The sequence below is a fragment of the Candida metapsilosis genome (assembly GCF_017655625.1).
Source record: "Candida metapsilosis strain BP57 chromosome Unknown scaffold3, whole genome shotgun sequence".
NCBI classification, from domain to species: Eukaryota; Fungi; Ascomycota; class Pichiomycetes; order Serinales; family Debaryomycetaceae; genus Lodderomyces; species Lodderomyces metapsilosis.
Window position 1 is genome coordinate 1,087,450 of NW_027138161.1, and position 15,446 is coordinate 1,102,895.

General features: G+C 38.6%; 6 protein-coding genes across 6 annotated transcripts; 2 read left to right on the top strand and 4 right to left on the bottom strand. All coding sequences in view use genetic code 12, as the record gives it.

Annotated features, from left to right (window-relative positions):
- Positions 1-106: 106 nt before the first annotated feature.
- Positions 107-1,324, bottom strand: RAD14 (Rad14p; the record flags this gene model as incomplete). Its single annotated transcript, XM_067692212.1, has 2 exons — positions 107-1,234; positions 1,295-1,324. The coding sequence occupies 2 exons, from the start codon at positions 1,322-1,324 to the stop codon at positions 107-109; spliced, it is 1,158 nt and encodes a 385-aa protein (XP_067548614.1).
- Positions 1,325-1,430: 106 nt separating this feature from the next.
- Positions 1,431-3,203, bottom strand: HIS7 (imidazoleglycerol-phosphate synthase; the record flags this gene model as incomplete). Its single annotated transcript, XM_067692213.1, has 1 exon — positions 1,431-3,203. The coding sequence occupies one exon, from the start codon at positions 3,201-3,203 to the stop codon at positions 1,431-1,433; it is 1,773 nt and encodes a 590-aa protein (XP_067548615.1).
- Positions 3,204-3,920: 717 nt separating this feature from the next.
- Positions 3,921-6,665, bottom strand: I9W82_003267 (uncharacterized protein; the record flags this gene model as incomplete). Its single annotated transcript, XM_067692214.1, has 1 exon — positions 3,921-6,665. The coding sequence occupies one exon, from the start codon at positions 6,663-6,665 to the stop codon at positions 3,921-3,923; it is 2,745 nt and encodes a 914-aa protein (XP_067548616.1).
- A 2,696-nt stretch (positions 6,666-9,361) lies between these two features.
- I9W82_003268 (lipase family protein) lies at positions 9,362-10,759 on the top strand (the record flags this gene model as incomplete). The annotated part of the gene is made up of 1 exon (XM_067692215.1): positions 9,362-10,759. One exon carries the CDS (start codon positions 9,362-9,364, stop codon positions 10,757-10,759), a length of 1,398 nt encoding a protein of 465 aa, XP_067548617.1.
- A 363-nt stretch (positions 10,760-11,122) lies between these two features.
- Positions 11,123-12,517, bottom strand: I9W82_003269 (lipase family protein; the record flags this gene model as incomplete). Its single annotated transcript, XM_067692216.1, has 1 exon — positions 11,123-12,517. The coding sequence occupies one exon, from the start codon at positions 12,515-12,517 to the stop codon at positions 11,123-11,125; it is 1,395 nt and encodes a 464-aa protein (XP_067548618.1).
- Positions 12,518-14,325: 1,808 nt separating this feature from the next.
- I9W82_003270 (uncharacterized protein) lies at positions 14,326-14,760 on the top strand (the record flags this gene model as incomplete). The annotated part of the gene is made up of 1 exon (XM_067692218.1): positions 14,326-14,760. The coding sequence occupies one exon, from the start codon at positions 14,326-14,328 to the stop codon at positions 14,758-14,760; it is 435 nt and encodes a 144-aa protein (XP_067548619.1).
- Between the last annotated feature and the right edge of the window lie 686 nt (positions 14,761-15,446).

A 15,446-nucleotide genomic window follows, 5' to 3' on the forward strand; every position in this document is an offset into this window, starting at 1 on the left:
TTTGACTCTATATTTCATTTCATAGTGGTATAGTTGAGCTTCACCAACATCAAGTATACCACTGATAAAACAAATCCCCTTTTGAACAGGACCACTTTCCAACCCCTTATATAACCACTTCTTCAACCTCGATACCACATTCAATACATCTTCTCTTTATCAAATTATCCGAAAGCTTCACCGGAGCAGCCCAATCATGTACATGTCTCTCATTTAAAGATTTCCCATGTCTTAATTTCCTAGTAAACTCTTCCGCCCTAGTCTTTTTCCTCATTTCTCGTAATGCATCCTGATACTTTTTTTCTTTCCGTTTCAATTTGTTCTGCTCTCTTCTCTCCCATTCCAAATCCAAACCTTCGGACGATCCCCATTTTTTAAATGCAAATTCTTCAACTTGAAATCGTAGGAATAATTGCATACGACTGTATCCATGAGGATTGGGCTTTTCTATTCTTGGTAACAATGATAGATCCTGTAGTTCAGGTTCTGTCAATAGATAGTCTTCTTTGCACTCCGTTTTCACCAAAAGTGAATACTTCTCTGGCATTTTCCTAATACACTGTCGACAAGCACGTACTTTTCTGAAATTGGTAAACAAATTCAAATCGATATCAAGGGACCCACATTCAAAACATTTTGGTGCAGCGTCTATATCAATTGGCGGTGCAGCTTGTTTCAATTGCTCCAATTCCTTTTGCTTGTCTTTCCATTCTTGTAATGTCTCTTCATCATGACGTGGTCTGCTTTCATCATTAATAAACCCACCTTTAGTATCTTGCATAGTTGCGAAATCATACTCAATATAGTCCTTTTTTTGAATTGGTGGTGGTTGAAATTTACCCTTGCGAGAATCAAATACAGCATCAGGATTATTCTTGTTTAATCGAATCTGTTCCAAATCAGTTACAGGGCCATAAGTTACCTCCGTGGTTGCGGCTTGTGCCAGCAGCTTATTCTCTTTTTGATCTCGTAGTCTATTCTGTATCTCTATTGCTCTAAGTCTGTTTTGTTCAACTTTTTGAATCTGTTCTTGAGTTTTGGCTCTCTTGACTGACCCATCGGCTTCAAGATCAATAAACTTGGACTTGAATGAGTTGGCAGGTGGGTCAAGTATCTGATTTAATGGTCGTTTTGGTGATCCATGATTGCCTTCATTCACTGTTGATGCCTTGCTCTCTTTTGATGACTCACCTAACCTCTTCTTTTGTAGCCTTTCCAAAACGCGTGCCCTATTCTCCTCCTAGAATGCAAGTTAGTAACTGCAGGTGTATATCACATAGTCCCTCCTACATACGATTTTTCGTTTCTGTTCTGTTGAGCTCATGAGAAAGTAGTGATTACATGTGGCTGATTAAAAAGTTGCCTTTGAGAAATGATGTTCTGGTTTATATACAGGACTATCAATCACATACAAAATTCTATTAGTCTATCTACAACTCCACTTCATCATCCAACCTTACATCCATCTTACCTTGATCTTGTAAGTAGTGCTTAACCTCATTAACAGTATACTCTCCACGATGAAACAAACCAGCTCCCAACGCAGCATCAATTCCACATTCCATTTCGAAAACTTCTTTAAAATGTTGCGGATTTCCAGCTCCTGAACTGGCAATGACTGGGATTGAGACTTGTGATTTAACTTGATTCAATAGTTCCAAATTGAAGCCCTTGTTTGAGCCATCATGGTCAATGGAATTCAACAAAATTTCACCAGCTCCTAAGTCTTCACACGCAAGACACAATTCTAATGCACCCAATTCATGAGTTTTCCTTCCACCTTGTGATGTTGCTTGGTAATAACAGTATTGTTCGCCATTTGGCCCATATCTTGTAGGATCAGTAATGCGAATAGTCTGCATTGTAGTTTCTTCTGGTGAAGCAACATACCTTCTTTTTGGATCCACGGATATGACAACTGCTTGATTTCCAAATGTCTTGGATATAGTTTCAATAGAAGTCTTGCCAGTCTTTTGTTTATCATTGGCATAGTATTGTTCTGCAATAGTCACCGCATCGGACCCAATACTAACTTTGTCAGCTCCAGATCGGAAATACAAATCAGCGACTTGAACTGCTGGTACCAATTTACCAGTTTCTGGATCTTGCATATCTTTAATACCACCTCCAACAGTCAATGGCACAAAGATGGTTTCAGCAGCACGTCTCAAAACTTCCAACATTGGCAAATCCTTCAATGGTGAGTTTCTAAACGAAGTGATGTTTAAAAATGTCACTTCATCAGCTCCTTGAAGATAATACCTAGTAGCCAATTCAACAGGCTTACCCAAGTTTCGAACCGCACTTGACTCAGAATCACCTTTTGTCTCACGAACATTGTATTGATCACCTTTAGTAACCACCAAATCCCCATCATCATTAGTTCTCACATCCAAACACGCAATAATTCTTCTAGTCAATCCACTAACAGTCTCCTCTACATCCTTGGGTTGTTGTTGAATATCGGCATTGTGAACAGAAGGAAACTTTTCACCGTCAAGAAATGACTTTATAATCTTTAACCCAGCAATTCCCGATTTTTCAGGATGGAATTGTGTAGCAAACAAATTTCCCTTGTTAATAGCAGCTAAGAATCTTTCAGTTCCATATCTTGCAATGGCGAAATTCCAACCTTGACTACGCAACTTGTTCAACTTTTCTTTTGACTTGGCATCAATAATGGCTGCATATGAATGAACAAAATAATACTTGTTATTCAAATTCAAATTGAATAACGATTTATCTGAGCTTATATCATCCCCAGCAACAGTAATTTCTTCAATACTATTCCAGCCAATATGAGGCACCGCCTTTTTAGTTCCACGATCAGCATAAGCTGGATCATCGACGTTAAACTTTTTCAATTGTAAATCCAAAACCCCCAATCCTTGTTCACTTGGACTCTCCTCTGATCCAGCAGCGAATGCTTGCAATCCAACGCAAATCCCCATTAGTTCTCGATCATCCTTTATATACTTCTCAATATGCTTATCAAGGTTTCTTTCGTATATTTGGCGAACAAAGTGACCATAGTTGCCTACTCCTGGGAAGATCAATTTCGTAATTTCATGGTCCAAGGAAAGAAATTCGGCTTCATTGTGAATAAATTTGATGATGTAGTCTGGATTGATACGTTTGATGGCATTGGAAAGTGATTGTAAGTTCCCACTTTCTACGTCAATAACATGGACTAGTTTAGACATGTTTGGGTGGGTGGATGAGCCTGATGATGTGTGGAGCTTGTTGATTAGGATTAAAAAAAAAAAAAAAAAAAATTCAATTTGTGAGTCACTTCACACTTTTGAGGCATAGAATAATTCACTCATGATTTGCAACCACAAGAAATATAGCTCAGTTCAGTAAGGAGCACTTTCCTCTAATTCTCACGTGCCACGTAAGATTATCCGCCACTTTCCCGAAGTTACAAAATCGAAATCAAGTATAACAAAGAAAATTGAATGGGGTAACTTATGACTTCCTCAAAAATGATCCTAGAGGATTGCAATTGGTTTAAGGAATCCTTATATAAGTTCAAGAAGTGTATCGTATTCCTGTCATAAAACTAAACAAAGCTCCCCAGGTGAAGATACCCAGAATGAAAGTCTTTATTTTCGTATTATTTTTGATTATTGTCTGTCTTTTGGTATAAAGGAAGAGACTGTGGGGGTGAAGATGGCTGTGACTTGATGAAGCATTATGTCGTTAGAGATGACACCTTTTTGGAATAGAGAATATTGAGAAATTGGCTGAGGTTAAACCTAATTGGGAACCACTTGAAGATTATTATGCAAATTTGTTCCAGAGTTACTTTAATGGAAGAATCTATCCAGAGTCCAGAGATATTCCCTTTTTAATATAATTTTTAATGTCCAGCACTATATAATTTCTAATGTAATATTTTCTAAATTTATACTACCTCTTCATGCCCTCTTGACAGCTTCAATATGGACTTGAAAATGCACACTCGATTCGTTTCGAGACTTGATTGATTCATTATCCTCAAAATAATTGCAATACTCACCCAATTTCCCAATCATTTCAAACAATTTCAATCCTCCAAACTTGGCCAAAAAGTAATTGACTTCAGACCTTGAAGAAAGCAAAGTTATACCAAATTTAACATTTCCCTTGCCAAAGATTGTGTTCAATTCAATCAATATAGTTTCAACGAAATTGGGAATAACTTCAAAATGCTGCGATACTGAAAAGTCAATATAGTTCCAAGCACGTGGGAAGTTTCCCTTGACATGTTCATGCAAAAATTCGTGAGTTGATTTAGATCCAAAATGAATTGAATCAGTGATTAGAGAGCCACCAGGTTTAAGAATTCGATGAAACTCGCGTAGTACTGTCTTGTAATTTTCACGTTTCACTTGGTAAGGCAAATCGGTAGTGTGGACCAAATTGAATGAATTGGATGGAATCGAAGCAAGGCTTTGGCTATAGAATTCAAAGTTTCTTGGCTTATGAGTAGGTGTAGTAGAAGTGGAGCTCCCCAAATTGGTGTTACTCCCAGTTTTTTTAGTCAATGCAACAAGGCTATCCATACTCATTGCATTATATTCTTGAAAAGATGGCAAGTTGAGCTTCAGCACTGAATCATCGTACAACTTGTTATCGGTATCAGTGAAATCAGTTTTGATTGTTGCTTGCTCAAGTTTTTGATAAACAGCATAATCTTGTAGCACGCCCATATCTTCCGCGTAAATACTTGTCTCAAGAAACCTCACAAAGGGGGCAGTAACTGCATGATACCACCCATACTGTGCTGAATTCGACGCATTGAAAAGCAAAACCTTGACACTCTCTTTGTTGTTTAGCGTCACATTTGTTCGGTAAAGGCCAAAGAGTGCCGTCAAATGCTTTCCAGAAATCAAGTGGTTGGAATTATACTTTGATATCATGTCAAATCTATACTTTTCAAGAAGAATGAACTCGTAAGATACTTTAGTTACGCACTCAACTAAAAGTCTAGCTTTCGTTTCCTTGTTATATTCACTTGAAACATCACTGGAGACATCGTGCTTTAAAGCAAAAAGTGCATTTCCAATCGTATCAAAAACTCGCTTGTTTTCATAATGTCTTTTCAAATCGTCACTTAAGATATCAACATTACTGACTTCTGGTAATCTAACCAAGTAACGAATATAGTTAATATAATTGAGATGGATCAACTCCTCATGATTGGCTAGTTGATGATTTTTTGATGCAAGTCTGAAAAGGTTTCGCATATCACTTCTAACTTGGTAGTACATAAAGTAAGCCAAAATGCACTCTGTACTATGTAAATCAGGGTAATTTGCTTCATCGTAATATCCTCGTTCATCAACAACTTCTTTAGCACGCTTGTGTCTTGCAATAAATCTCAACAAGGATTGATTTCTTATATTGGCAAAATGTATTGCATCACTGGAATGGCATTCACTCAATAATGATAAAAAGCTGTCATATCGAAACACAATGTACTGAGGATTGAGAAAATGGTGTTTGATTGCATCATAAGAATTGAGTACAGAAAGGTCAAGCAAAGTATTGAATAATGGTATTGAGTTTCCAGATTGATTCGACGTATCTGGAAAGTACGAGTCTGATGCTTGTGTCGACCCAGGAGATTGGCGCGGTGAGTTTGGACCTGGCAGTGAAGGCAATGACGATGAGCTTCCCTTCTTCTTGGTATTACTCGTGAGAAAATGTAATTTTCTAAACTTGCTCGAAGATTCTTTAGTCCCCATTGGTGGTTGTGATTGAGTCGTGTTGCTTGAAGAAGATGACGAATTTCTATGAAAAGCGGCATTCAGTGGATACCTTTGTTGTGAATGATTTGATGGTGCTGAAGTCGTGGCGAAGGAAGAGTTGGTTCGTGGGCGTGGATTCGGGATTGACTGGGGGCTCGATCCATGAAATGTTGCAGAATGGACTATTGGTGTTAACGGGGATATGGCAGGAGTTGATGGTTGTCTAGGGCTTGGCGATGATTGTTGACCATGTGAGCCAAGAGGCTTGAATTCTTCTGTCCGAAAAGTCTTCCCATAACTATTTGCTATTAGTATCGACATTTCATCTTCTCTTTCCGCTTGCTCAGGTAAACCACGTCTCAGTGCAACTGACAGGGCTTGTGCCATGTTTGTCAGTGAGCTGGTAGGACTATCTAAGCTTGGAGTTTGCTCTTCCAGTTTCGACTCATTCGAAGCACCACCTTCTCCTTCGCACAAAACTTCATCTAGATTGAATCGCCGCACCTCTGGCTCTTCTGATCTAGCTTTTGCTAAATTTGTAAACAGTTTGGATTTCAGTACCTGATCCAGGTATAGCGACTCCCAATCATCAACATCAGAAGTAGTTCCTTCAGGATCCAGGGTCATGACTGGTGGATTTGTGGTGTAAGTGGAATTTAATGATTTTACATCATCAGTATACTCCGGATCATCTCTCATATCGGTGGAGGTTTTGGAGCTAGTAGATGCTCTATGAAGTAACCCCCAACCAGGTTTCTTTCTTTTGCCTTTGGACATTATACTACTAGCATCGCTGTCGTGCCTATGTTCTTCCCTTTTCAATTCCTTCTCCACTTCCTTCTTTTTCTCCTTAGCCTTCTTCTTCTCTTTATGTGATTTTAGCTTTTGCTGTGTCTGGTAGGATACCAGGGGAACCACAAAGAAACTCATATTTAGTGGGAGTACGTTTCGATCAGTGGGATTAAACGATTGCGAGTGGTGAAGTTATACGATACGTAATGGTTTTATTGTACGGATCTAGGTGTGTATTCTATGGGTGACATCTAATGAGTAATAGTGAGAGGGGACTGATGAGCGTACGAGTGTGTGATCTCCTGATAAAATGTAACCAACTTCTCTGATGGATGGGTCATAAAACGTTGGTCCAAAAGGGAGAGAGACAGACAAACTTTTTTAAAAATTAAAAAAATAAAAAATTAAAAAATAAAAAAATTAAAAAATTAAAAAATCAAATTCATAAACAAACGCACCCATCTAATTTTACATAATCACCACACCAAAAAGCAATAGGAATTGACATCACCCGCGGTACTCAACTTTCCAGAAAAACTTTTGCTGATGGAGGGTGCCTGACAAACTTTAATAATCAGGAAGTAGCCATAAATTAAGGAATGTTTTTGGACTCCAGAAAACTTCTTTACCAGCACTCCATCAGCTTACAAGTTTACAATTTCTATATAATGTAATACATTCCCACCTCTTTACATGCACCAGCAGCCCAAAACCCTCTTAAATGCTTTTATCAGCTTGAAAATTAAGAATTGTTCCTAGATCTATGAAATCCTTTTTAGCCGAAAACTGCATTCGATTTTTATTCTTTTTTCACCTGAATCTATCTAACCAACGACGGAATCCTTTAACTAATTTGCGTCGCCGCAGACTTGTTTCAGGGTATTTGACTGAAAATGGAACTATCTCATCCAAGGTCTTTACACAATTTAAGATAACAAAGTTCTCGAAGATGTGTATATCCCATAATCGCTGCTTATGTTTGTCCTTTATAGTGTTGTAGAAGGACCTGTCAATTTTAACTTGTATATAACATTCACCCACTTGACATTTCATCATCTCTAGTACCAGCGTAATATCCAACTTTCCAAAATTGAGATTTAGGTTTTCAAGTAGCGGCGTGCTTTCAAGAATCAGTTCAAGGGGCGTTAATTCGGTGGTGGTTCCATTGTATTGGAGTGAAAGGAACCTTACTCGCTCGAGAAAAAACATACGCACTATGCCGGTGGAAAAAAGCTCCATGAAGTCATTGCTTTCAGTATGGCTAACTGACTCATTCGCATTCGTGATATAAAGTCTCAAAACTGTAGGATGCGCCCTTGCCATACGATCTGGTCCATACTCGGTCATTTTTAGAAACTCTCCAATTGTCATTCTCACCTCAATAGAGTGAATATAATGACATTTATACCTCCATATCCAATCATCTGTCTCGTTTAGCACTTGCATAACGTGAAACAGGTGTAGATTTGATAACCCATACTTAAGAATAAACTCTGAGCTTGGTGGAGGGCAAATATGTAACACCAGTAGACCCTCAAAAGAATAATACGGCATGAATACATACTGATGGCGATACTCATCCCCAGTCCACACTTGAAGCACAGTAGTGAAGTAAAAGTACCGACTTATTAAATGCTTCACAACATCAAAGTCGAAGATGATATACTTTTTATAATATGTTGAAGCAGGTGGACTTCCACAGTGGATATAAATCTTCTCTCTGAATCTTCTTGAAAAAGGAATCATGTTTGCACGTACAGTTGACCAATAAACAAAATGGCCGTAGAGAAGTAGGCAAGTTTGGTTTACGGGCTCCATTTCATTGGCAATTTTGTAGGCTCTATCTCCATAAGCGACTTCCCCCAATAGCTCAAATTGGTCAATTTGTGATAGCAAATTTAAACACAAAAGTACCACATCTTCGGGCCAAGTTAGTAGATGTTCCTTTAGTTGAATGGCCTTGACGAGCAATTCAATGGGAAGGTCAAGAAGCTGCATGTTATGATGCACTGATATTGGGTTTAAGTGCGGCGGAGGCTTTCGCAGCAATATATCAAAGCCAGATGATGGTTACAAAATAAGGAAACTACAATTATATTGGCTGCTGTCTTTTTACAATTATATAAAAGAAGGGTTCATTCGTGCTTTGGTCCGAAGAGTTTCCTCGATTTTGATTTAAAGCCTCTGATCGTGGCACTCTTGCGACACAGAATATTATATTTTCAAATCTCAAAACTTAAAAGTCATTTGACATCTAACACCATTCAAGTCAATGCGAGTTTCGGTAGTTGATTAACCTGAGAATTTGAGAGGGGATATGTATAAACCATGCGGTAAGTAATTACGCTGTCAACTGTTGCACAAGACTAGTCTCCTATTTAGGAACTACAAATACACAGCATGTGATTTTCCACGGCAGGTGCAGCTATCCGCGTTTCTAATTGCAAGTCCCGTCCTTCTACCATTTCCTATTGTGGAGACTTTTTCGCATCCATGCTTTATTATGTGCGTCGCTTAAAATAGCTTCTTTACCTATTTAGGCAATGTACCTCAAAATTGAAGGAATCATTTTTTCCCAAAGATTATGTCAAAGTACATCAATGCATGTATTTCCAGTTCGAGGAATGTGAGTACGAAACGTACTATCTATTTCGAAATGTTGTGTCCGGATAATGTACTCTCCATTGTTCTTCATCCTCGCAAATTCGAGTGTATCATGCATGGAATAGTTGACGGTGAAGCGGACATATTCCATAACGAGCATGGTATAAGTACTGCAGTCGACGTCGACAAAGTGATCATCTATTCAAATCAAGAATTTCCATCACTCGACTATGCGTTCTTGGCTTTTCATATTCTTTCTAGCTCAAGGAATTTTTGCTGCTATTATTAAACCAGTCAAACCCTCTCAAGACAAATTTTATACCCCACCTGATGGTTATGAGGATCAGGAAGTTGGTACAATTCTCCGGTTTAGGAAAACACCACGTCCTTTGTCTGCAATTATCACTTCGGTCAATGTTAAAAACTCATGGCAACTACTTGTTAGATCGGAAGATACATTTGGTAACCCAAACGCGTTTGTCACCACTGTTATCGAACCATACAATGCAACATCAAACAAAGTTGTATCTTACCAAACTTGGGAGGATGCATCAGACTTTGATTGCTCACCCTCATATGGAATACAATATGGTGCAGATATAACTACAATAGTGAGCCTGTTTGAGATGTATTTCATGGGTGCATTGTTGGATCAAGGGTATTATGTTGTGACACCGGATTATGAAGGACCAAAGAGCACGTTTACAGTTGGTTTGCAATCAGGAAGAGCTACGTTGAACTCGATTAGAGCAGCTCTCAATTCAGGTAATATAACTGGAATTGATCCTGAATCTGAAGTTGCAATGTGGGGATACTCTGGAGGCACTATCGCATCAGGCTGGGCAGCTGCAATTCAAAAGGAATATGCACCAGAATTGAGCAAGAACTTGATTGGCGTTGCTCTTGGTGGATTTGTTACTAATATTACTGCTACTGCTGAGGCTACTGATGGAGGAATTTTTGCTGGTCTTATTGCAAACGCCCTAGGTGGGTTGGGAAACGAGTATGCCAATTTGACAACATTTATGGAGGATAATGTAGTTCCTGAAGAGCAACCAGCATTCGAAAGAAGAGATCAACATTGCTTAGTGGATAGTATTCTTGGAAACATAGGAAGTCAATTCTTTTCTGGAGAAGACAGATGGTTTGAGAAAGGATGGGGAGTGTTTGATGAAGAGCCAGTTGATTCGATTGTAAAGACTAATGGTTTAGTCTACCAACCCAAGAAGTATCTTCCCCAAATACCAATATTTATATACCAAGGAACTCAAGATAATATTGTTCCTATAAAGAGTTCCAAAATTACATTTGAACAATGGTGTGAATGGGGATTAGAGTCAGGTGAATTTGCCGAAGATGCAGGAGGAGGACATATTACCGAAACATTTCTTGGTGGGCCTGCTGCGTTGACTTGGATAAATAATAGATTCGATGGAGTTGAACCAGTTCAAGGATGCAATCATACAGTAAGAGAATCAAATTTTGATTACCCTGGAATTTCACAAGCAGATGCTGATTACTTTACTGCTGCGTTGAATATCGTTCTTGGAATAGATTTAGGACCAATTGTGAAGAGGGAAGTCAAGAGTGTGCAGGACTTGAATGATTTGGAGTATGTAAAAGTATAATGTGTTGAGAGGAGAGTATGCAATAGAGTTGATTCTCATAGAAGTTCCGTGTTTCATTTCATATATAATATACACCCCTTTTTACTGATAGTCTGTAAGTTTTTGTAGTGACACATTCAATCTTAGGCAGATGTGCTAGCTATCAAGGAGATATTGAGGACAGCCAATTTCTTGACACAGTTGAATCCAACTATTGGTTACAAACTGCAAGCATGTGTATCCTTTATATCTAACTCTTATATTATCCTTCTAATAGGCAGTTTTCGATTGCTGGCTCGTCTGAACGGGATAAGTCTTGTGCTACATCACTTTAAATCATAGATATAATACATTGTGTATATAATACAAAAAGATCCTCGTTGCTTAAACGCGTTGTTCCAACTGAAGCATACCACCCAAGGTGACCTTATCTTGCTTAACATCAGGACCCAAATCAAAGCCAAAGATAGAGTCCAAAGCAGCTTCAAAGTAGTTCTTGATTGATTCAATAGTACCTGGGTATTCAAAATTTGAGTCTCTGACATTATGTTGGCATCCAGCAACTGGAGCTTGTCCATTGAAACGGTTGATAATCCAAGTCAAAGCAGCAGGTGCACCAACAATTGTTTCGGTGATGTGACCATTGGTTGAATCTTCATTGAACTCACCGGATTTTAGTCCCCAGTCGCACCATTGATGGAAAGTGTTTTTTGAGTTGACGATGGGGACGATTCCATCCAAGGATCCATGGTAGACAAACAACGGAATTTGTGGGGTCAAGTTCTTTGATTGGTAAATTAATCCGTTATCTTCTAAAATAGTCTTGATTGGTTCTTGATTGACAAGGCCCCATCCATCGGGGAAGTATCTAATGATGTTGGAAAAGAATGATTGACCAAAGTACGCAATTGCACCATCAAGTAAACAATGAGTGTTTCCCAATTGGTACGTAATAGAAAGCAATGGTGACACTTTTTTCAAAAGGTAGTTTTTGAAATCAGGATATTCGTTTCCAATACCAGCTAATGCATTGGAAATGATACCGGCAAATGGAGTACCATCAGTAGCCTCAGCAGTAGCAGTAATATTAGTGACAAACCCACCAAGAGCAGCACCGATCAAGTTCTTACTCAACTCTGGAGCATACTCATTTTGAATAGCAGCAGCCCATCCAGAAGCAAGACTTCCCCCTGAATAACCCCACATTATAGTTTCAGCATTTGAGTCAATTCCAGTCAAGTTTCCTGATTTCAAGGTGGCTCTAATCGAGTTCAAGGTAGCTCTTCCTGATTGCAAACCAACAGTGAATGTGCTCTTTGGACCTTCATAATCAGGAGTAACAACATAAAAACCTTGATCCAAAAGAGCTGAAATAAAGTACATTTCAGATTGGGTAATCAATGTAGTGATATCAGATCCGTATTGAATTGCATATGATGGAGAACAGTCTAGTTTACCGGCATCTTCAAATGTTTGGTACGACACCAATTTGTCACTCTTGGCGTTGAATGGTTGAATGATTGTTGTTACAATTGCGTTGGGGTTACCAAATGAATCCTCAGATCTCACCAATAATTGCCACGAGTTTTGGACCCTAACTGAAGTGACTATACTTGTCAATGGGTTAGGAACGTTTCTTTTCTTTAAAATGGAACCAACTGGTTGAGATTCATAACCTTCTGGTGGAGTGTAGAAATTATCTTCGGATGGTTTCTTAGGAGCCAAGACGAAAGCTGAGATGGAGTTGATGAGCAAGAAAGCAATAACAAAGCAACGCATATTGGATGAAAGGTGGTTGTAGTTGTTGAAATTGAAAGTCGAAACGACAGTATCATCAGGCCTATTTATAATCCTTTTCGAGACTGAAAGCTCGTGGCTTCCATACCGAGGAAGTTACCAGCAGCACCACATTGTTCATAACCACTGAATGTAAACAAATATTCAGTGCAATTCTCAATCCAAATACACCCACTGGAAATGGTGATTGCATCTCAAAAACCACGCAATTCCTTGTTTTGTTTACCTTAGCATTAACAATGGTTTGTATAATCTAGCCAATGAAATAACAGATGCCCAATTAAACTAACCGCATCATTCCACAATTGCACATCGAAATCACCGAATTCATCACAACTGCAATTGACTAATAACCATAGATGTAGCAGCACGACAAAGAACATAAACAAACCGTTATGAACCACCTAATAAAGTACCCTTGGCCATTGTTTGGCCTATGGAACACAAAATATGGTTGAACAATTCGTAAACGTATTTTATTGTAAAGTCTCGAGGTTTTAACGCGTTTTTCGTTTTCTTTGGATGCAGGATGTTTACAGAGACACAAAATATCCAAAGCAGGGGAACACGCAACTGGGAGAAGGAGAGTGATTACAAAAGGAGAAGCACAAATACGAAAGAGTCAGAACAAAGCTTGCCCCGAATTACCCCGAGAAGAATTGGTAGTTATTGACTTCACATTGTTATCTCGCTTCATATTAGTTCTAATTTACATATGACTAGTGTACTACCAGCCACAGCTTTAGCTTAGTATAGGCTTTGGTCGCTACATTCTATCACACACAACGTAGCCGCTGTCAAACTATAAAGTTATCTTTCTATGCGATTACAGAAACTCAAAATCCCGAGGCAGTTTAAGACACCATGAAACGAACACAAAATCACACGTAAAAAATGAATTGACTCCTCTGATTACAAAACTGATCCATTGACAGTTCTGGTGTTACAAAGCACAATTTGGGCGGGGGGTGCTTGGCTCTTTTTCGACAATTGGATAGACTAAAATCCTCAATCCGGGGAAAACGTTACAATTTCTCTGTATATAACTACACAAAAAGATCTATTCTACTTTTATATTTCACCCATTGTTGACATTTCATTCCGGAGTCGGAATTGATGATGGTTATGATTCAAACCAAAATGTGTACCGCGTAAAGTACAAAACGAAAAACGAAGCAGAGGGGTGTCTTCATGGACACTTTTCGAATTTGCCGAGGTAATTGGTTTCTCTTTTGAGTAGGCTTGGGCCGTTTTGAAAGTGGGGTCATTCTTTACTATGCTGGGCGAGTTCGGTCCTGCGCTTTGGATGTCTTCGGTGATCCGTAGTATAGAGAAGACTTTGTTTTCGATGACTTCCAGTGTTTGTCTTCCAACATTTGCAACAATGTTTATGGAAGCCAACCACAGAGAATTTAGATCAAAAATGCTGCAAAAAAAGTGAAAATACAAGCTCTGTAAGCAATAACCTACACTTTTATCCTTCGTAACTTGAACACGCTATGCATACTGGACCCTACAGACATACATTCAAGATCTAGTTCTCAATAGACACGTAAAATCCAGACAGTTCCAAGTCTCTTTCAAATTAGAGTTTAGGTAACTATGCCAATAAAAAAATGTTCCAAGAAAATAAAATTATTTAATCATTTCCTTATGAAAGTTGATTGGTGGGCTATGAGATCAGGCTGTATCTCAAATAATAACATTTCTGATGACCCAATCACTTCCTTATATAGATTAAAGAATTGTCCTCCTTCTTTTTTCTTTTACAACCAATCGTATTAGATTAAATGCTGGTGGAAATGCAAAAGAGAGTAGTGTACTACTCTAACCTGAATGATAGACGCAGATGGCTATTCTGGTTAATTTTAATTCCAATCTTTTTAGTGTTGTTGGGGTTTTTGCTTTGGAGAAGAAGAAGAAATAGAAATCAACCAAAGGTGGTTCCTGTGTACAACACGAACAACAGGTACTATCGTCCAAATGGACCTGTTGGACCACCTCCACCACCAAATGGGTCCTACTATATGCCTCAATACATGCCACCTCCACAACCTCAACAACAAGGTTCAAATTTTGGCAATAATTATGTCCCCCCACCATATCCACGTCTAGGAACATCGTCAAGCGCTTACACACCACAGCCGCAATCCCAAAGTAAAGCTGCTGAAGCAGGTGGAGCATATTCACCACCAGATGGACCACCACCAGCGCATACTAGATAGAGATATAAGTGTATAGTTTTCAGTTTGTTTTATGAAACGCATTTTGCATAACTAAGCGATTGTAAAAGAAGATCTAAATCTGACTAAATTGCGTTTGCAGGTTTGATTCTTTGCAATGGGGGTGCAACGTGGCTTAAAGTACTTATTTGATAGCCCTTTCTGTAACAATAAATCGTATGACAAAGAAATTTTAGACGACGCGTATATTAGTTTCATCAAAATGGGGAGGAATGTCGCCATTTTTGGTATTTAAATAAGATCTACGTCCTCTACCTTACCACAATTTACATAAGTTAGGGACCCCAATATATGAGTCCACTTATTGTTCCAAAGTGGGCTCATTTTTAATGTTTTATGCACAATTGAACCCTTTGCGTAGTAGAAGCTTCCATACACAGATCATTCCTAACGTAGTTTTATTTGCCCAATTTGAAGCGGACCATAGACGCGCTACAGCTATTAGTTGTTACATTCTTTTTAATCTCCCCTGATAGTGACACTCTCGTATCGAAATCTGTCAGGGTCAAACATTCCTGTTGCTGAAACAATAAAAAATTATTAGCTGCATAAACATACATTGAACAAAAGATTAGCCGTTGGGCATACAGAAAAAAAAGTCCACTTACCTCCGAAGTTACTGATGTAGTGGGAATTAATCTGCTCTCAAGCTATACTCTCTTTGTCTT